A 21,419-nucleotide genomic window follows, 5' to 3' on the forward strand; every position below is an offset into this window, starting at 1 on the left:
TGGAGGTTACCAGCTCCGCGTGCGAAGTTCTGCCATTCCCGCGGAGCTGGAGCCCCGAGGCTGAACTTCCCACGGGCGGTGGGCGTGGCCGGCTCACCTGCGGGGGCGTGGCTCCCGGCCGCCCCGCCCCTCGGAGGAGCCGCCCGAGGTCCCAGACGCCCGGCGCAGCAGGAGCGGCGGGGCGTGCCTGGCCTGCGGGACGCGACTGATCGCAGTGGGGCGAAGCGGGGCCGGAGCCGCCCGCGGTCAGGTGGGTGCCGGGAGTGGGGCGCGGGACTCTCGGAGAGCCGCGATGATGGGGGGCGGGGGCAAAGGGTGAGGATGGGGCCTGGAGCAACCCTGGGCCCGCTCGCCCTGAGACGGAGAAGGGCCTTGGGGCTCCCGGATGCCCCCTGCCCCGTCCTGGGGCTCTCCGGGATCTGGAGGCCTGGCTGGGGTCGCATGCCCCCCACCCCAGCGCAGGTAAAGAGCGAGGACGGGGCGGGGCCTGGGAGGGGGAGGGAGGGGGCCCTTGTGACGGCGGGTGAGCCTGGTGCGCGGGGCTGGGCAGGCCAGGGTAAGTTGGTGCGGCTTGCGGGGCTGGGCCACGATGGGAGTCTCCTGCCTGCCTGTGTGTGTGTGTGTGTGTGTGGCTTTGCGTGTAAGAGAGTGTGTCAGGCTGTGGGTATGAGGGTGAAAGCGACTGTCCTCCGTGTAACCCTATGACGGGACTGTGTGTATGATGTGACACTTTTAGCAATGTGAAAACGTGGGTGACCTCTGACTCGAATGGTGTGTGTGTAGAATTGGATTGCTGGTAGCACTTTATGACCAAGAGCTAGTGCGACTGTAGTCAACTTTCTGCTTGGCCTGATGTGCATGTGTGTGGCTGTCTTCATGGCAGGGAGCGGAACTGGTTGTAGGATTAGGTGTGGTTGTTGACCAAGAGGTTGTGCGGCTGTGGTTGTCTTTCTGCCTGTTGGTGTGTGTGTGTGTGTGTGCGTGCGTGCGCGTGGTGGACAGTGTGGCACTGGATCAGTGATAGGTGACTATGATTGACTTTTGATTGTGTGTCACTGTGATGGTGCATGGGGCTGGGCGGAACTGTGTCCAGAAGTGGAGCTGTTTCATGGGACGGTGCGCGTGGAACCTCGGGGTTGGATGAGTGAGGTGTGGAGGTGTGTGAAGCCGTGTGTGTGTGTGTGTGTAGAGAGGAACTAGAGAGTGTGATCGGCATTGATACCGTGGCTGGCAGTGGTGTGCAATGGAGAGTTTGTGGGAGATGGGAGTGGAGATGTGGACATTTAAGTGGGATGCTCCTCCAAGCGGGTGACAGGATGGAAAAGGGGGTACGCGTCAGGGATCAGTGTGTGGGACTGTGCCTATGATTATCAGCTGTGCGGTTGTGCACCTGGGGTTCTGTGTGAGTGTGGGAGCTGCTGTGTGTCTGGGACACAGCCCGAGTGCTGGATGGCTGTGGTTGAGCCGTGTTTGTTGCTGTGGTTGTCAATCTGGCTGTGGAGTGGTGTGTGTAAGGCTGTGTCTGAGGTTATAGAGGGAGGTTTTACATCGGCAAAATTGTGTGAAGAATGGTTGTGGTTGTCAGGATGACTCTTGAACCTGTGTGGTTGTGAGTTCAACCATTTATGATGTTTGTGTGTGAGGTGTGAGACTAGGTATGGTGTGATATACACAAGCACACAGATTGGCCGGGTGCAGTGGCTCATACCTGTAATCTCAACACTTTGGGAGGCTGAGGCGGCGGGGATTGCTTGAACCCAGGAATCCTAGACTAGCCTGGGCAATATGGTGATACCCCGTCTCTACAAAAAACAAAAATTAGCTGGGCATAGTTTAGTTTTTTAAAAATTAAAAAAAGGTTGGCTGGGCGTGGTAGCTCACGCCTGTAATCCCAGCACTTTGGGAGGCCAAGGGGGGAGCGGGTGGATCATTTGAGGTCAGGAGTTTGAGACCAGCCCGGCCAACATGGTGAAACCCCGTCTCTACTAAAAATACAAAAATTAGCCAGGTGTGGTGGCGGGCACCTGTAATCCCAGCTACTTGGGAGGGTGAGGGAGGAGAATCACTTGAACCTGGGGAGGTGGAGATCGCAGTGAGCCAACATCATGCCATTGCACTCCAGTCTGGGCAACAGAGTGAGACTCAGTCTCAAAAAAATAAAATTAAATTTTTAAAAGGTTGATATATACATCACATATATACACATACATATATCTAGAGAGAGGGAGAGATCAATGACCATCAAGTCTGTGGTGCACAAAACGTACAGGACCCTTACTGTATGTGATCGTGCGTGTACAACACGTGCAAAAACCGCTGGGCTGCTTATGGTGGATGCAGTGGCTTGAGTGAAGTGTGCGAGAACGTGGCATCCCTCCACGCGTATTCACAGCTCTCTGTTCCGACAGTGGAGCTGAATCTGAGTACTTGTGTGTGCATGGCGTGTAGGTGTGGGAGTCCCTGCTGGCCAGGCCTGGAGTGGGAGGGAGAGGAAGTAGGGAAACTGGTGAGGGATCCACAGTGAATCTTGGGAGTGTGCATCTGGAGGTGCGTTGGGCACATTGTGGGGAGTTGGCTGCTTGGGAACCGTGTGAGTTCAGGGGACAGCGAGTGTCATGGTCAAGTGCAAGGAGATGGTCTGAATGTGAATGATTTGGGGAGTGGGAGAGACAGAGTTAGTTTCTGCGTGGGTTGGCTTTTCTTTCTTTTTTTTAAATAATATTATCACTTTTTGACACGGAGTTTTGCTCTTGTCACCCAGGCTGGAGTGCGGTGGCGTGATCTTGGCTCACCGCAACCTCCGCCTCTCAGGTTCAAGCAATTCTCATGCTTCAGCCTCATGAGTAGCTGGGGACTACAGGCGCATACCACCATGCCTGGCTAATTTTGTATTTTTAGTAGAGCTGGGGTTTCACCATGTTGGCCAGGCCAGTCTCAAACTCCTGACCTCAACTGATCCACCCACCTCGGCCTCCCAAAGTGCTGGGATTACAGGTGTGAGCCACCGTGCCCAGGCTTGGTTTTTATTTCTAAGAGAATATACCTGTGTGTTGGGAGTGTATACAGATTGTTTTTGAAAGAATAGTATATGTGTGTGCCTGAGTCAGTGTGTTGTCTTAGGTTGTATTTCTAAAAGGAAAATGTAAATGTTTTTACTGAGTTGTATATTTAATAGGAGAAAGTGAGTGCGTGTTCTAAGAGGAGAATGTATATTATGCTGTCCTTTCTTTTTTTCTTTCTTTTTTGACTGGGTCTTACTCTTTCACCCAGGCTGAGTGCAGTGGCACTATCATGGCTCACTGCAGCTTCAACCTCCTGGGTTCAAGCAATCCTTCTACCTCAGCCTCCAGGTACACCATCACCACACCCGGCTAATTTTTTTATTTTTATTTTTGTAGGGATGGGGTCTCACTATGTTTCCCAGGCTGGTCTTGAACTCCTGGGCTCAAGTGATCCTCCTGCCTCAGCCAAAATCCCAAAGTGCTCGGAGTACAGGTGTGAGCCACCGCACCCGGCCTACATTGTGTTTCTAATGAGGGAGTGTGTGTGTGTGTGTGTAAGTGTAACTGTATTTCTGGGAGGGTGCGTGTGTGCACCGTGTTTTTTTTTTTTTTTTAAATGAAGTCTCACTCTGTTGCCCAGGCTGGATTGCAGTGGTGCGACCTTGGCTCACTGCAACCTCCGCCTCCTGGGTTCAAGCAATTCTCCTGCCTCAGCCTCCCAAGTAGCTAGCTGGGACTACAGGTATGCGCCACCACGCTCTGCTAATTTTTTTTTTTTTTTTTTTTAGTAGAGACAGGGTTTCACCCTGTTGGCCAGGCTGGTCTTGAACTCTTGGCCTCAAGTGATTTGCCCACCTTGGCCTCCCAAAGTGCTGGCATTACAGGCGTGAGCCACTACACCTGGCCCCATGTTGTATTGGAGAGAAGGGAGAGTGCGTGTGTGTGTCAAATTGTATTTCGGAGAGGAAAATGTGTATGTTGCATTGTGTCTTTAAGAAGGGTGCGGGTGTGTGAGGTGTTTCTGAGGAGTGTGTTTGTGTGTCTATGAGGACCCCAGAGGCACCATCAGCTAAGTTTCTGTGACCTTGTCACCCACATACAACCACATGAAGTCCCATAGAGGGGGGCCCCCACCCACTATGAGCTGGGCTTCAGACTGTCAGCTGTCACATGGCCAGTGTGACATCCCTGGACCACACCTATCACACGTGTGTCCCGACAGGCCCTGGGCTGGCTAAGCTTGTCCGATGGAGGAGGGCGGAGCCCCTGTTCCCCCAGGGTCCATCTGTTGCCTGGGAGCTAACACATGGCCCCATCCTCATTCCCCCAAACCTAGAGGCCTCCTGGGCTTCTGGGGGCCCTGGCCCCTCGGCCCTCTCCTCCCACCCCACCCACCCCCAGTGGTCTGACTGGTTCCCAACAAAAACACCCTAAGAATGAGCTCACGCAGAGGCTGCCGCCTCCACACGCCCCGCCTCACTCTGCCGGCAGAGGAGGGTGCCTCTGGTCCCAGGTCACACGGCCAACCGGGAGCTCTGGGCCAGGGGATCCAAGGGCCTTGGGGTGGGGAAGTCTGGCCAGGTGAGCTGAGGGCAGATGGGGGACCCCAGGCTAGCTGTTTGCTTTCTCTTGGTTAATTACACGTAGGATTTGGGAACTGTCCTCAGGGCAGAACCCTGGGTTGGGAGGACAGACGAAGGTAGACAAGACTGTTCCAGATGAGAGCTGGCTGGGATGGGTGTGGAGACTGGGATGGAGAGGGTGTGGAGGCAGAGGGCTGGCCAGGATGGGTGGAGCAGGGAAGAGCCAGGATGGGGAGAAGTTAGGGGTCCTGATGGCCATTATGCGAATAGAGGCTGGGGGCCAACTGACTGGCCCGGGCAATGATTCCCCAAACTCCTCACCATTGCTCCCCAGGAGCAGCAATGTCTGTGCAGGTAGCCGCTCCTGGAAGTGCAGGGCTGGGCCCAGAGCGCCTGAGCCCTGAGGAGCTGGTGCGGCAGACGCGGCAAGTGGTCCAGGGGCTGGAGGCGCTGCGGGCAGAGCACCATGGCCTGTCTGGGCACCTGGCAGAGGCCCTGGCGGGACAGGGCCCGGCAACCGGCTTGGAGATGCTGGAGGAAAAGCAGCAGGTGGTGAGCCACTCGCTGGAGGCCATCGAGCTGGGGCTGGGCGAGGCCCAGGTATGAGGGGGCCAGGTGGGGAGCTGGGGGAAGGTCAGCTGAGGGCGGAGGGAGGGCCAGGTATGAGGGGGACAGGTATGTAGGGGACTGGGAGAGGGGTTCACTATTGCAGAGGGGCACACTTTGGGAGGCCGAGGTGGGCGGATCACTTGAGGTCAGGAGTTCAAGACCAGCCTGGCCAACATGGGAAAACCCCATCTCTACTAAAAATACAAAAAGTAGCTGGGCATGAGGGCTCCTGTAATCCCGGCTACTCAGGAGGCTGAGGCATGAGAATCGCTTGAACCTGGGAGGCGGAGGTTGCAGTGAGTGGAGATCGTGCCATTCCACTCCAGTCTGGGCGACAGAGAGAGACTGTCCCAAAAAACAACAGAAGAAAGTATGGCAGAGAGGCACATCCGGGGCAGGGGGAGGCCTAGGGGAACCAGGCCTGGGAAGGGGAGGCTCCAGGTCAGAGATGGAGTCCCTTGGCAGCTTTAGGGGGTCCTTGTGTGTGACAGGGACCCCTGAACCAGATGGCATTCTTCAGTAAACTGTGGGTCCTAGGGCAAGTTTGGGGGTGAAATCAGAGGGGCCCCTGGGAGCCTCTGAGGGCACTGGGGCCATGTTGGCAGAGTCTCTGCAGAATCTGGGGGTGTCGTGCATAGTAGTGGGGTGCTACGGCCTGACTCGAGGCCTGGGCTGGGTCAGGGGCCGTCTGGCAGGGTAGGAACCAACCTCGACTTGGGACCCCCACCCCGGGCAGGTGCTGCTGGCCCTGTCGGCACATGTGGGTGCACTGGAGGCAGAGAAGCAGCGGCTGCGCTCGCAGGCCCGGCGGCTGGCCCAGGAGAACGTGTGGCTGCGGGAGGAACTGGAGGAGACGCAGCGGCGGCTTCGGGCCAGCGAGGAGTCCGTGGCCCAGCTGGAGGAGGAGAAGCGCCACCTGGAGTTCCTGGGGCAGCTGCGACAGTACGACCCACCGGCGGAGAGCCAGGTGCCACGGGCAGGGCGAGGCGGGGGGTGCTGGGCCCTTCATAGAGCCCCACAGTCCCCCAGACCCTCCTTAGAATCCCACAGTCCCCAAGACCCTTCTTAGAATCCCACAGTCCCCAAGACCCTTCTTAGAATCCCACAGTCCCCCAGACTCTCCTTAGAATGCCACAGTCCCCAAGACCCTCCTTAGAATGCCACAGTCCCCCAACCCTCCACAGAGCCCCCAGACCCACCAGAACTTCCACAGACACCCCCACTAGCTACTCCACGAAGCCCCCGAGCCTCGCCAGACCCCCAGGGGGCCTCTGACGCTCGTGACCACCACCTCCCTCAAACCTTGAGATAGGCTGGGTGCAGTGGCTCACGCCTGTAATCCCAACACTTTGGGAGGCCGAGGTGAGCAGATCACCTGAGGTCCGGATTTCGAGACCAGCATGACCAACATGGAGAAACCCCGTCTCTACTAAAAATACAAAATTAGCCGGGTGTGGTGGCACATGCCTGTAATCCCAGCTACTCCGGAAGCTGAGGCAGGAGAATGGCTTGAACCCAGGAGGTGGAGGTTGCTGTGAGCCAAGATCGCACCATTGCACTCCAGCCTGTGCAACGAGCGAAACTCCGTCTCAAAAACAAAAAACAAAAAAAACCCTGAGATAGATCCAGGGCCCCAGTCTCTGAAACAAGCCCCCACCACCCCGGCCCCCCACTTTCCTGTCTCTGCAGCAGTCTGAGTCCCCGCCTCGCCGAGACAGCCTGGCCTCCCTGTTCCCCAGCGAGGAGGAGGAGAGGAAAGGTGGGTGTTGGGAGTACATGCCACAGAGGATGGCAGGCCAGGGTGGGGAGGGGGCTCTGAGCTGCAGGACCCCAAAGTCTCTGAGCAGGGGATGGGGAGGTGAGGAGGACCCTGAATGTGACAGTGCAGGTGAGGCTGGGAGCCACAAAGACAGGGTAGCCACTATGAGCCTGGCAGGCCCCGTATTCACATCCCACAGGGCAGGTGGGCTGCCGTGTTCCTGTCCGGAGGCCAGGATGCATCCCACCAGCTGGTTAGATGCTAGTGACTCCTATCTCAGAAGTTAGCGTGGGGGCCCATAGTCCCAGGGGCCAGTTAGGCAGTCCGGCAGTTCTGAGGCAGGTGTCCCCTCATGCGAGGCTGGAGCGGCAGGAGACTTAGGAGGCTTGCAGTGACCCAGAGCCCACCCCGCCCCACCTAGGTCCTGAGGCCGCAGGAGCAGCAGCTGCTCAGCAGGGTGGCTATGAGATCCCTGCCCGCCTTCGGACCCTGCATAACCTCGTGATCCAGTACGCGGGGCAGGGCCGCTATGAGGTGGCGGTGCCTCTGTGCCGCCAGGCCTTGGAGGACCTGGAGCGCAGCTCGGGCCACTGCCACCCTGACGTGGCCACCATGCTCAACATCCTGGCGCTGGTGTACCGGTGAGCACTGCGGCCAGCCATGGCTGGGGGCAGGAACGGCAGGGCCCCATTGGGTGCAAGTGGAAGGATCCTGGTGCCCCCTCTGCCACCATGGAGCACCTAGGGAGGTCAGGGGAGGGGACAGCAAGAATGGGAAAGGAAGGGAAGGCTCCTGCTGTGAGAACGGCAAAGAGGGAGTGGGACAGGGATCTGGGGGGGCCACTGAGCCAGGCAGAGAGGAGTCAGAGAGCACAGACACCAGGGACCCCAACAGAGCAGGCAGGAGACCTGGGGTGGCTAGAAGCTTGGCAGAGGTCTGGGGGTACAGGGCCCAGTGTTAGAGAATTGCAAAATATGGAGGGGCCCACAAAAGGCCCCCAAAGGGTGCCACCCATGCTTGGTTCAGCCAGGTTCCCTGGGCCTGTCAGGATTGGCCCAGCCCCTGTGGCTGCAGCTGCCCCAACCCTTGGCTAACCCCCTCCATTCCTGGGGCCCCCCACAGGGACCAGAACAAGTACAAAGAAGCCACAGACCTTCTCCATGATGCCCTGCAGATCCGGGAGCAGACGCTGGGCCCTGAGCACCCCGCGGTGAGTGGGGCCCCAGGGAGACGAAGTGGGGTCAAAGTGGGGCCATACCTGCCCATCCCTGACCTGTGCCTCCCCCAACCCCGCAGGTGGCCGCCACGCTCAACAACTTGGCCGTCCTCTATGGGAAGCGTGGGCGTTACCGGGAGGCAGAGCCCCTGTGCCAGCGCGCTTTGGAGATCCGAGAGAAGGTCCCATCCCCCTCACCCAACCCCGAGGAACCCCTTGTCCCATGTAGCCCTCCCCATGGATCCCGAGCACTTACATCGTGACCCTGACCCTTGGGCCCCTTGCGTTTGGTATTGGGAGACCCCAATTGGAGCCTAGATCACCCAACCCATCACCCTGGACCTTCTGAGATCCCAGTTTGGTCTTGACCCTAACTGACCTCTCGCCTTACCTCACACATCACCCTCCAACTGGGTCCCCCCATAGCCTTTCCAACCCCTCATGGCCACCAGCACAAGCCCAACCCTGACCTACCCATCTCACCCTGTGCCCCACGTTTCTGGACCACCATGACCTCTGACCTTGGTAATCCCGTTAGATGGTATAACTTGTGTCCCCAGCCCCCAACCTCTCAGGTCACTCTCTGCTTTGACCCCGTAATCCCCAACTCATGACCACCATACAGCAGTGATGTCACGTGTCCCACCAATCCTGTATGATCCCTCTGACTTGTGACCCCTGGCCCCCAGGTCCTGGGTGCTGACCACCCAGATGTGGCCAAGCAGCTCAACAACCTGGCCCTGCTGTGCCAGAACCAGGGCAAGTTTGAGGACGTGGAGCGGCACTATGCCCGGGCCCTGAGCATCTATGAGGCACTGGGCGGGCCCCATGACCCCAACGTGGCCAAGACCAAGAACAACCTGGTGAGGCCCCTGGGGCTCAGAGTGGGCCCAGAGTGGAGGGTCCTGCCCTGGGGAGGCACCCATTGGTTGGATACAGGGTGAGCAATGTGAGGGTGGGGGGGCCCCCCAGGCCGGGCCCTTGGAGCAAGTGTCAGACACAGGAGCTGGCTCAGCACAGAACACGGAATCAGGAAACGCGTAAGTCCACGGCAGCCAGAGGACAGCCAGTGAAGGGGAAGCTGGCAGGCACAGATGGCAGCAGCAGACATTTATTGAGTATTGAGCTCACTGTGGCCGGCTCCCCTCTTAGCCCGGTCCCCACATCGCTAGTTCTTACAGCGTCCCTATGAGGTGGGAGCTGTCGCTCCACTTTGCGTGTGGGAAGACTGAGGCACAGAGGCCATGCCACCAGCCCAAAGTACAGCAGACAGGCTCAGAAACAGGAGGCTGCCTGTCCTCCATCCCCAGGGCAGGAAGTAAGGCCGAGCTCCAAACGCACTCTGCCCCAGGGCAAGGCTTTAGGCAGGGGAAGGATATGGCCAGGTCAGCACATTAGAAAGTGGGGCCAGACGTGGTGGCTCACACTTGTAACCCCAACACTTTGGGAGGCCAAGGCAGGAGGATCACTTGAGGCTAGGAGTTCAAGACCAGCCTGGGCAACATACCAACACCCTGTCTCTACAAAAAAAAAAAAAAAAAAAAAAAGCGGGACTGGATGCAGTGTTGGGAACTGGGGTCCGAAAAGTTCCCAGACTAGAGCCAAGATCACCCGACACTCCCTTCTCCGCAGGCCTCAGCCTACCTGAAACAGAACAAGTATCAACAAGCGGAAGAGCTGTACAAAGAAATCCTCCACAAGGAGGACCTACCCGCCCCTTTCGGTGAGCCCCTAGCCCGTCTTCCCTCCTGGTGGCTTCTCTATGTCCCCATCTCAGTGTCCCCCATCTTTCCCGCTAGGTGCCCCCAACACAGGCACAGCTGGCGATGCAGAACAGGTGAGGATGGGCTGTGCTTCGGCTCCTGGGGTGGGCGTGGGGACTGCATGGGCCTGGGGGACTGAGCAGCATCCCCGGCCCCTCCCCAGGCCCTTCGCCGCAGCAGCTCACTCTCCAAGATCCGTGAGTCTATCAGGCGAGGAAGTGAGAAGCTGGTCTCCCGGCTCCGAGGCGAGGCGGCGGCAGGAGCAGCCGGGTGAGTGTTGATCAGGTCAGCAAAAGAGCCCTGACATCAGCAGAATCCACAGCCCACCCCCATCCTGCTCAAGAACCTTCCATGGCTCCCATCTCCCCTGTGATACACACAGATCAAACCCTGTGCTGGAAAGGTCCCTCGTGGAGGGGGGCCACTCCTGGATTCACTCATTTCCTCCCTGCTGCCCTCTTTGCAGAATGAAGAGAGCCATGTCACTCAACACACTGAACGTGGATGCTCCAAGGGCTCCTGGGACTCAGGTGAGGGGGACATCTGGGTCAAAAATAGAGGGGGCCCTGGGGGTAGGGGCAGAGATGAGGCAAAGGCAGGGCGGTCGGGCCAGTGTTGGAGTCAGCAGGTGGTGGGTTGGTGTCAGAAGAGACCCAGGACAGGAGCAAAGATGGGTTTTACTTGGGGTAGAGGCGAGGGGGTTGGATAGTTGGCTGCCAGGCTGGAGCTGGAGGGTGGACGTAACACTTGCCCCTCACCTCCCCTCCACCCATCCCCTGTGCCTGTCTCCAGTTTCCCAGCTGGCACCTGGACAAGGCCCCTCGGACCCTCAGCGCCAGCACCCAGGACCTGAGCCCCCACTAACGTCCAGTGAACTGCACTGGCCGCAGCTTCTTGGGAACAGTGCAGGGGGGATGGGCTGGTGGGGTGAGAAGGGGTCTATCATCTCCTGGCCCCCCCTTGCCTCTGGGTACCTGGTGGATAGCTGCCTTCGCCTGCGATTAAAGGCTGTGGACGTGACAGTGAGAAATGTCACCTGACAAGACCTTCTAGCACCGCCGCCGCTGGGAGCCAGGCAAGACTCAGGAGTCACCAGGAACCGTTTATGGCCCCACCCGCCCCACTCAGAGCTGCTGAGCAATCTGCTCTATCCTCTGCAGCGTCTCCTCTGATTCTAGCTGCTCCAGGCTGAGCAGGGACAGGCCCAGCTGATCCTCCTGCAGAGAACAGAGGAAAGGGAGAGGGGGGCACTGTTGGGCAGGGGCCCAGGCAGCTGCTGCACTTCCCCAACCACCCCCCTCCGAATGGCCAGTAGGGACAGGATGTTTGAATTTGGAGATGTCCGTATAATCCAGAGCGGGCCATCCCTGTCAACATAAGATGGGGCTGAGGGAGGAGCCAGCCAGGGAGTCGGAGAAGGACCGGCTTTCTCCAGGCCAGCACCGTCTCTCCTGAAAACGCCCAATGCCTCCTCACCCCAACTTCTCTCACCCTGCCTTGCCTGGGCCACCTGCTGGCATCTGTGGCCCCTCGAATCTCCCCCTACCCCCCAGAGCCTGGCACGTAGATGCACGATAAACTTCTCTTTGCTGAGGGCAGGACGACAGGCAGGCTGAGGGTGGGGAGTGGGGAGAATCCAAGGGGACTTTCTGGAGGAGAAGCTCAGCCTGGGAGGGTGCCGGGAGGGGGACGCAGGCCTCACCCGGTGGAAGGGCTGTGCCATCTGCCGCAGGAAGTACTTGGCCACCTGGACACCCTCGTCCACGGTCAGGTTGAGATTGGCATCTGTGAGGTGCTCCTGGATCCAGCGGGGCAGCTTCCCCCGCTTGTCCCCACGGGCAAACCGCTGTGGGCAGAAGCGCAGGCCAGGGACAGAAGGTCATTCGGGGAGCCTGGGCCACTCTCCACCCTGCGACCCACCCCACCTGGGAAATGAACGGGAAACAGCCTGGTTCTTGGAGCCTGGGATGGGAGCACAGGGGCACCCCTGAAGCTGCACCTTGTCGGCAAAGACCATGAGGCCGTAGTCCGTCTTGCCCCTGATGGCCCGACCCACACACTGGGCCGCGTGGCGCATGGCATCGAAGGTAAGAAAGTCATTCTCACGAATCTGGAACTGGTCCCGCAGGTATTCCAGCCGCGCCTGCAGATACGGAGGATGAGAAGCTGGGGAGGTGGGGGAGCCACTCCTCCCTTGATCCTAACAATGTGGGACTCCCTGGGAGACAGAGCTACTCACCTTGAGAATGCGGCTCTGTGTGTAGACGTAGGGGACGCCAAACATGATGACGGCCCGCCCGTAGTGGTGCACTGGTGGGCAGAGGAGAGGGGGCGAGGGGGGTTACAAGTGTGGCTGGTGGGACAGGGACAGCCTCATGCGACCCAGGATGCTGTGTCTGAGTGGGGGGGAGAGGGTGTGTTCCCGCCGGGTGCCTAGGGACAGAGGGGAGGGCCCCTCTGTGCACCTAGGCTGTGGGTGGGTGGTTCCCCGCGGGAGCAGACAGCAGAGCAGGCAGGTGTTCCAGAGAGCTCTGGGAAGACACCTGGGGAGGAAGAGCCCAATCCACTCACCAAAGTCGATTCCCTCGGACACTTTGCCTCGGGCCACTGACAGCAGGATGGCCCCACGGCCGTTCTCGCAGGCCTGAGGTGGGGAGGCCGAGACACAAGTTAGGTCACTCCTCGGAGCCACCTCCCCCACCCTCCACACTGGCCTTGCACACCCACCTCCTGGTACTTCTCCAGGGCGACACTGGTTTCGGCACCATCCTGGGTCTCAATAAAGAGCAGCTTGTTCCTCTGGATGTTCTCAAGGATCCCCTGGGGAAGGACCCAGGGAGGTCAGGGTGGGGGTGGCAGAGGGTGGGTTCAGGGCACAGCCATCCTGGTTACATCCAACTCTTCTGGGGACTCCCACATCACCATTTCTCTGGGCCTCAGCTGGTTCATCTGAGATGTGGTGAGGGAGGGTGGAATTGTCCAACCTCAGTTCTTTGGGGAAACAGTGATCTGGGTGGGGAACCAATCATTGCTGGATAAGTGGGGCAGGCATGTGGCCCAAGCGGGTGGCCAATCAGGGCACCCCAACCCCTGCCAGCGATTGGTGGAGGGGCTGACTGTGAGGCAGGCAGAGCCAATCAGAGGCTGCCCTGAGACTTCCCATATGACACTACAATAGAGACAGTGTGGAGCCAATGCAAGGACAGACCAGTGGGACAGAATGGAGAGTCCAGAAACACACAGCCACCTGTGCAGTTTAGTGGGGAGAGCTTTTACTGGAGCAAGTGGATTTCCAAATGGAACCAAAAAATGAACCTTGACCCCCTACTTCACACCACATAGAAAGATGAATTTGAGGTACCTCATAGACCTGGATGTGAAAGCTAAAACCACAAGCTCCTAGAAGGAAACAAAGGAGCCTCTCTTTATGACCTTGGGGTAGGCAAAGGTGTCTTAAGTAGGACACAAAAGGCACCTGGGCTGTGGGGACTGGGTCACCTTTCCTGCCGTGTGGAAGCCGCCTATTGAAGCACAAGGCCAATGTCCTGGCTGTGAGGATGACGTTCCCGCCTCCCATGCGTGCCTTTCCAATACCTGGATTAGCCAAGTTCACTCACCTCACCCCAAAGTGCTTTCACCCACTCCTGAGAGCCCGGCCATGGTGTGCTCAGAGGCACAAAGTGCAGAGTGGCCTCCCCTCCCACCCATGTCCTGCTGGTCACCCAGGGCCTGGCTGTGGTGAGCCCTGTTTCCAGAATGCCCCACAACCTCCTCTACCTGCTTCCCTGAAGGGGCTCCTGCAGACCCTTGAGAGGCTCGCCCCGAGTCTCGGTCCAGCCTTAATTCTCTAGAATTCCTCTAACCCAGCTAGAGCCACGCCTGCTACCTGGGCCTCCCAACCAGGCCATCTGTGCTGGAGGATAACAGGGATGGGTAACCCCAAAAGCAGCAGAGAAGCAAGGAACCTAGAACGTGGGGGTGACTCTGCCACAGGGTACTCCTCTGAGGGAGGGGCCCACATTGGGGCTTATATCTGCATTCTCAGCCTGATGTACTGGGGGCGGGGCATGGGGGTGTGTGCTGCTTACACCCCATTCCTATATGCTGCACGCACTCTCCTGTCACACAGGAAACCTGTCACCATCAGAGTGTAAGAGGAATGAAGCTGACATAGCAGTGCAGTGCCAGGGACTGAGGAAAGCAGGTGCAGGGAGGGGGTGGCCAGGCGTACCTGCTCATACCAGGAGGCCACGGTGCTCTCCATGTACTGGTAGCTGGTGAAGAAGGCCACGATGCCATCAGGGACCACAGCGGACATCTCCAGCAGGAGGTTCCCATAGTTCCGGATCACAGCTGCAAGGGGTCAGAGGTTGGGCCCTCTCCTGGCCCAAGTCCTCCTCCCTTCTCTGTCTTAGAACTAGGAGTTTCTGGAAACCCCACTGAGGCTGCCTGTCAGGCTTTTCACACATATCCCCCTCCTCCTCCTCCCGGGCGTGTCGGAGGACCCTCCTTGCCACTTCCTGAAGTCACACCTGGCTATGTGATTTGCCATGGCCAATGACATGAGTGCAGAAGGGGCCGGGCACTGTGGCTCACGCCTGTAATCCCAGCACTTTGGGAGGCCGAGGCGGGTGGATCATCTGAAGTCAGGAGTTTGAGATCAGCCTGGCCAACATGGCGAAACCCCATCTCTACTAAAAATAACAAAAATTAGCCCAGCGTGGTGGCAGAGGCCTGTAATCCCAGCTACTCGGGAGGCTGAGGCATGAGAATTGCTTGAACCCGCAAGGCAGAGACTGTAGTGAGCCGAGATCATGCCACTGCACTCCAGCCTAGGCAACAGAGCAAGACTCTGTCTCAAAAAAAGGCCATGTGTCACTTCCAGGGGAGCACCCTTAGGAACCAGTGCACAATTCACTGTGACCACTGTGATCCCACCTGTCACATCATGCTGCCTCTGACACACCCAGCGGTGGAGGTTCCCAGGTGAGGAGACACAGGGCAGGCCCCTACCAGCTCACAGTGGACGTGTACCACGGGCAAGAAGGAAGCTCTGGGCTGAGCAACTAAGGCCAGGGATATTTGTTACAGCAGCATGACTCAGCCCATCTGACTGATACACCTCCCCTCTTGGAACCCACAGAAACCATCCCCACTGGCAGCATACCAATATCCTCCCGGGTCTCAAATTTGGAGCTGATGGCCACCTGGTCATTGCCACGGCCGATGATCTGAAGAGAGCAACAGAGGTCACGATAAGCGAGGCAGCAGCAACTGCTCCAGCGTGAGTGCTGACCACCTGCTGGTGCTGTTCTAAGCTTTTTTTTTTTTTTTTTAAAGAGAGACAGGGTGTCACCATGTTGCCCAGGCTGATCTTGAACACCTGGCCTCAAGTGACCATCCTGCCTTGGCCTCCCAGAGTGCTGGGATTACAAGCATGAGCCACCACACCCAGTCTGCTCTAAACTTTTTATAAACACAATGTCATTGAATGAACCCTCAGCAACCCTGTTATCTGCATTGCACAAATGACCTGGGCTCAGAGAAGGTGAGTTGCCTGCCCAAGGTCACACAGCAAACAGGTGGCAAAGATGGAACCGGACCCGAGTCTGTCCACACTCTCCAACAGCAGCTACACTCTAGCCAGCCCCAGGCCCTGGGCCAGCCGGATCCCGAAGAACACCCCTCGCCATGCCGGCGGGCATCCCACCAGCCGGCAACCTCACACAACCACCATGCAGTGGGGGTCATTACCGGTCCACAACCTCTGACAGGCAACTCCAAAAGCCAAAAGCTCTGAACACATTTCTTTTTCAAGTTTGGCACAAACTCATGAAGTAGCAAAACCTGCCCTGCCCCGAGTCTCTCCAGAGGCCTGACTTACTCCTTAGTGTGATGCTTCCCAATCTTTTACTGCCGAAATGGGAGTTTGACTCGGGGGAGCCGCCCAGACCCCACTGTGGGCATCACACACCACACAGCATATGCCTTGTCTCTAAAGGCTGGAAAATTCTGAATTCCAAAACAAATGGCTGCGTGCAGTGGCTCACACCTGTAATCCCAGCACTTTGGGAGGACCAGGCGGGCGGATCACTTGAGGTCAGGAGTTTCAGACCAGCCTGGCCAACATGGTGAAACCCCGTCTCTACTAAAATTACAAAAATTAGCTGGGCATCGTGGCACATGCCTGTACCAGCTACTCAGGAGGCTGAAGCATGAGAATCACCTGAATCCAGGAGGCGGAGGTTGCAGTGAGCTGAGATCCGTGCCACTGCACTCCAGCCTGGGCAACAGAGCAAGACTCCGTCGCAAAACAAAAACAAAAACAAAAAACCACATCCAGCCTGGGGACTTCAGATAAGGGACTGAGGGCTCATGTGGACACGCACGTGTTACAGAGACGGAGACGGAGAGGAAGGCTCACTTACCTGGGTCACAGCCAGACCACGTACTCGGCAAGAGATGCTAAGATGCTGACTAAGCGCCTACCTGTGCCAGGCCCTGGGCGACCTAAGTGGTTTACCCCAGTTCTCTCTCTCAATCCTCTCAACCACCCTGGGAGATCGGGGAGGATACATTCCCATTTCACCGATGAGAAAACTGAGGCTTGAGAGTCGAGCCCACAGAGAAGCAGAATCAAGCCTAAGTCTGTCTGAATCCCGAACCCAGCCTCTTCGCTGTAAAGCTCTCCTGCCTGAGCAGTGGGGGAAGCCAAGGAAGGAGGGCAGCCCCTTGCCCCCATCTCCCCTCCCGGCCCCAGCCCTAGCCTCTCCCACTCACCATAGGGCAGAGGCAGACCCGTGCCAGCGTCATGGTGAAGGTTGCCATGGTGACGGGGTGGAAGTCCAGGATCTTGGGGTAGATGTCCAGCGGGGACAGTGTCTGTGGCGGGACAGTGGGAGGGATCTCAGCAGGACTGGGCAGGGACCAGGAGGCCCATGGAGGGAGGTCAGGGACTAGGAGGGGACGGGGAAGGGTCCTTACCCCAGATGTGATGATGACAGACTGGAAACGCTCGAATACGGGTTTGATGGCCAGCGAGGCGTCCATGCAGCTGGAGAGAGATGAGGGCAGTGAGGGCCCGGGGGGCTGGGCCCCCGACCCACAGAGCATTCACACCCTCACCGGGCAGGGTCCCACCTGAAGTGCAGGATGGGGTTGGCAATGGTCGGGGTTCTGTCGTCAAAGGGCTCGATGATGATGGTGAAGCCTGCAGAGGGCAGGCAAGGAGGAGTGAGATTACCCCACTACAGCCACAGCTGTACCCACTCAGTCATTCCCTCTCCTGCTCCCTCGCTTCACCCCATTCTCCACCCCGTACTGCCTGAGTAAATGCGACCAAACATGACTGCTTAAGCCCCAAACCAGGCATCTGAGTCCAAAATACACCCCAACCTGTCTGCTTCGGGCCCACACCTGTGCAAACTTTCACGAAGGATCCCAAGTAGAGAGCGCCACAGCCCCGCCCACTGCTCACTCTCCCAGCACCGCATGGGCCGCCCAGCACCCACGCCAAAGCCAGGAGCCAGAGCCTCAAGCTTTCTCCCATGACTTTTTCTTGTTTTTGTTTTTTGAGATGCAGCCTCGCGCTGTCGCCCAGGCTAAAGTGCAGTGGCATGATCTCGGCTCATTGCAAGCTCTGCCTCCTGGGTTCAAGTGATTGATTCTCCTGCCTCAGCCTCTTGAGTAGCTGGGATTATAGGGACACCCCCCTACAACACACCCAGCTAATTTCTGCGTTTTTAGTAGAGATGGGGGACCTCCAGTGGTCCACCCGCCTCAGGCTCCCAAAGTGCCAGGATTACAAGTATGAGCCACTGCGCCTGGCCTCCCACGACCTTTCTACCTAAGCCATCAGCAAAGCCGGGCAGCTCTGCCTCCAAAACCTACCTGCAATTCGCCCACTGCCCCCGACCCCACGCGGGGCCAGCCATCATCACCTCCTGCCTGGACCCATCATCCCCTGCTCGCTTCACGGCAGCCAGAGGGACCCTAGGGAAACCTGAGTCCCTGAGTCCAGCCATGTCACCTCCCCGCCCCAAGAAGCCTCCCATGGCCCCCACATGCCTCCAGTGGCCTGGTGCCTGACCTTCAAAAATCAGCAGGCTCAGTCCCCCCAGGGCCTTTATACTTGCTGGTCCCATGTGGCCTGGAAAACCTCCCAAGGCGGCTCCATTTGGTCATCTGAGACTGCTCAAAAGTCAGCCCCTCCGAGAGGCCCTCCCCAGCCACCTTTTCTACGCAGACATATTCCAACACAACAATGTATTTTTTTTCATGATAACTGTCACTTTCTGGAATTATTTCCTTGTTTATTTGGCTGCATCTTTGCTACTGGTTTTCCCATCTGGAATATAAGTTCTGGGGGGTTAGGGATGAGATCTTTTTTGGTTCCTGCTGCTTCCACAGTGCTGAGCCTGGCCTATTTGTTGAAGAAATAAATGAATGAATGAATTTACATACTCGGTTTCACACAGTGAAAAAAAAATCAAGTCCTCTGTGCTGGGGACACAGTGGTGACCAAGCCAGCCTTGCCCCTGCTCGCATGGGTTCGCAGTCCAGTAGGAGACAGACTTGTCCTCAGATAGTGATGACTCAGAGTGGGCAGTGCTGGGACAGAGGTGCCCAGAGGAGGGGCCTGACTCAGTCTGGGGGTCAGGGAGGGCTTCCTGGAGGACAAGACATCTCTACTAAGCTGAGAACCTAAGGATGAGGGGGAGGTGGTTGGGGGATGAGGAAGATGAGGAAGGATGATCCAGGTGAAAGAACATGAGGTGTTGGCAGATGGGAAATAGTGGGTAGAGAATGACAAAGGTAGGGATGGAAGATGGGGCAGGACAGAGAGACAGAGGCAGAAGCAGCAGCCAGCCGGCCTCGCTACCCAGCCCCAGGGCAAGGGCCCAGATCTCCATCCTCCTGTCAGGCCCTGCCGCAGGACATGAGGCCCGATCTGGTTTCCTGGGTACAGGAGAAACCCCCAGGAGGCAGACTGAGCCCCTGGTCAGCTTCACGCTGAGGATGGGGAGGGAACACCGGCCCATAAAGCCTCCAGAATGATGTCCCTCTCTCGTAACATGAAAATCTGATCAGCCTCTACTCCTCTTGTCCCTGGTCCCAAAACCCAGGCACCACGCTCCCCACATCCCAGCCTCTCTACCTCCCACATCTCTCTCCAAACCATACCTTTCTCTCTCCCCATGGCCACATCCTGGCCAAGGCCCCTCCCCTCCTGCTCAGGTCCCTGCCTGCCACCCAGTCTCCTGCCTCTAGTCCCTGCCAGAAGAACTCTTTTTTTTTTTGAGACAGACTCTCATTTTCACCCAGGCTGGAGTGCAGCTGGTGTGATCTCGGCTCACTGCAACCTCCGCCTCCCGGGTTCAAGCAATTCTCCTGTCTCAGGCTCATGAGTAGTTGGAACTATAGGTGCGCGCCACCACGTCCAGCTAATTTTTGTATTTTTAGTAGAGACGGGGTTTCACCATATTGGTCAGGCTGGTCTCGAACTCCTGACCTCAGGTGATCCACCCACCTCAGCCTCCCAAAGTGCTGGGATTACAGACATGAGCCACTATGCCAGGCCTATTTTTTTTTTTTTTTTTTTTTTTTTTGAGACAGAGTCTTCGCTCTGTCGCCCAGGCTGGAGTGCAGTGGCACGATCTCAGCTCACTGCAAGCTCTGCCTCCTGGGTTCACGCCATTCTCCTGCCTCAGCCTCCTGAGTAGCTGGGACTACAGGTGCCCGCCACCACGCCCAGCTAACTTTTTTTGTATTTTTAGTAGAGACGGAGTTTCACCATGTTAGCCAGGATGGTCTTGATCCCCTGACCTCGAGATCCGCCCGCCTCGGCCTCCCAAAGTACTGGGATTACAGGCGTAAACCACCACGCCCGGCCTTTTTTTTTTTTGAGACGAAGTCTTGCTCTGTTGCCCAGGCTGGAGTGCAGTGCCACAATCTTGGCTCACTGTAACCTCTGCCTCCTGGGCTCAAGCAATTCTCCTGCCTCAGCCTCTCAAGTAGCTGGGATTACAGGAGCCCACCACCACACCTGGCAAATTGTTGTATTTTTAGTAGAGACAGGGTTTCACCATGTTGGTCAGGCTGGTCTCAAACTCCTGACCTCAAGTGATCTGCCCACCTCGGCCCCCCAAACTGCTGGGATTACGGGCGTGAGCCACCATGTCTGGCCCCAGCTAATTTTTGTATTTTTAGTAAAGATGGGGTTTCGCCATGTTCACCAGGCCGGTCTCGAACTCCTGACCTCAGGTCATCTGCCTGCTTAACCGTCCCAAAGTGCTGGGATTACAGGCATGAGCCACTGCGTTCAGCACCCAGAAGAAATCTTTCCAAAGCACAACTCTGGGCCGGGCAGGGTGGCTCACGCCTGTAATCCCAGCACTTTGGGAGGCCGAGGCCGGTGGATCATGAGGTCAGGAGATCGAGACCGTCCTGGCCAACATGGTGAAACCCCACCTCTACTAAAAATACAAAAATTAGCTGGGTATAGTGGCATGCGCCTGTAGTCCCAGATACTCGGGAGGCTGAGGCAGGAGAATTGCTTGAACCCAGGAGGCAGAGGCTGCAGTGAGCCAAGATCACACCACTGCACTCCAGCCTGGCAATAGAGCAAGACTCCGTCTCAAAAAAAAAAAAAAAAGCAAAAAAAAAAAAAAAAAAGCACAAATCTGACCTGGCACCTTGCTTGCTAGAATCTGCCATGACTCCCCAGTGCCCTCAGGAGCACAAAGATCAACTCATTACCGTGCCCTCTAGTGTGAGCTGACCCCATAGAATTTCTCTGGCCTCCTCCCTTACCACTGCCCATGCCATCCTTCTCCACTCTGCAGCCCGAGGAAGTCTGTGAAAATGTAAATCTGAGCACAAGGCTTACTCAAGAACTATGTATGGCTCCCCACTGCCTTCAAAATAGGGCCCACACTTCCAAGCCAAGCCCCACAAAGCCCTGTGTGTCCAAGTTCCTGCCAACAACCCTCTAGACCCTGCTGGGACCCTGATTCCAGCTGCTAGGAGGCCCAGCAGGGACAGAAAAAGGTGAGCTTACCTTTGGCATAGGTGCTGACAAGGGTGGCAAAATTAGCAAGGAGGGTGAGCGGGGAGAAGTCAGCAAGGTCGGTGATCTCCAGAGTATGCAGCAGGGACCGGAGGCGTTCAGCACAGAATCTGGCGGGGAGGAGAGACGGGGTCGGGGGGCAGACAGAAGCATGAGCAGGACCAGCAGCCCTGCCTCCGCCATCACGACGGTCACGTGCCTGTCTCCCCAGACAATGAGCAGTGAGGGTGGGCACTGGGCCTGTTTTGGAAACTTGCACCCCCACGCTGTACACCTGCATGTCACAAATAGCCATTGCCGCATAATGGCACAGACAGAGCAATAATCAGACACTCCAGAGTCATGTGGTCACTTGTCACACCTGCTAGCACGACCTTCTAAGTGGGTTCTTTTTTTCTTTTTCTTTTTTTTCTTTGTTC

General features: G+C 57.4%; 2 protein-coding genes across 8 annotated transcripts in view; one reads left to right on the plus strand and one right to left on the minus strand.

Moving 5' to 3' along the window:
- Positions 1-11,692, plus strand: KLC3 (kinesin light chain 3). Of its 3 annotated transcripts, none has more exons than XM_055102955.2 (13): positions 1-250; positions 4,920-5,185; positions 5,931-6,161; positions 6,884-6,953; positions 7,375-7,594; positions 8,076-8,163; positions 8,250-8,351; positions 8,859-9,032; positions 9,802-9,892; positions 9,969-10,006; positions 10,096-10,202; positions 10,399-10,462; positions 10,725-11,692. In XM_055102955.2, the coding sequence occupies exons 2-13, from the start codon at positions 4,928-4,930 to the stop codon at positions 10,794-10,796; spliced, it is 1,515 nt and encodes a 504-aa protein (XP_054958930.1). In that variant the 5' UTR covers positions 1-250; positions 4,920-4,927; the 3' UTR covers positions 10,797-11,692. The 3 variants fall into 3 exon arrangements, with proteins under 3 accessions (XP_054958930.1, XP_054958931.1, XP_054958928.1); XM_055102956.2 differs by lacking the exon at positions 1-250 and adding an exon at positions 525-556 and having other exon boundaries at positions 10,725-10,971; XM_055102953.2 differs by lacking the exon at positions 1-250 and adding an exon at positions 1,553-4,583 and having other exon boundaries at positions 10,725-10,966.
- The window catches only part of ERCC2 (ERCC excision repair 2, TFIIH core complex helicase subunit), a 19,085-nt gene continuing 8,687 nt past the window's right edge, over positions 11,022-21,419 (minus strand). For 4 of the 5 annotated variants that reach the window (XM_003817527.7, XM_063600398.1, XM_014342706.5 and 1 more), the window contains 12 exons: positions 20,992-21,110; positions 17,073-17,142; positions 16,917-16,986; positions 16,713-16,814; positions 15,100-15,163; positions 14,164-14,285; positions 12,660-12,752; positions 12,504-12,576; positions 12,172-12,242; positions 11,932-12,075; positions 11,635-11,778; positions 11,022-11,149 (listed from right to left, as the gene is read on the minus strand). In XM_003817527.7, the coding sequence (XP_003817575.1) occupies positions 11,057-11,149; positions 11,635-11,778; positions 11,932-12,075; positions 12,172-12,242; positions 12,504-12,576; positions 12,660-12,752; positions 14,164-14,285; positions 15,100-15,163; positions 16,713-16,814; positions 16,917-16,986; positions 17,073-17,142; positions 20,992-21,110 (1,165 nt within the window). In that variant the 3' untranslated portion in view covers positions 11,022-11,056. Of the gene's footprint in view, positions 11,150-11,634; positions 11,779-11,931; positions 12,076-12,171; positions 12,243-12,503; positions 12,577-12,659; positions 12,753-14,163; positions 14,286-15,099; positions 15,164-16,712; positions 16,815-16,916; positions 16,987-17,072; positions 17,143-20,991; positions 21,111-21,419 lie in introns of those variants that run through there. The other variant, XM_034944432.4, reaches the window with a different exon arrangement.

This window comes from Pan paniscus, chromosome 20 (assembly GCF_029289425.2).
Source record: "Pan paniscus chromosome 20, NHGRI_mPanPan1-v2.0_pri, whole genome shotgun sequence".
Taxonomy (NCBI): Eukaryota; Metazoa; Chordata; class Mammalia; order Primates; family Hominidae; genus Pan; species Pan paniscus.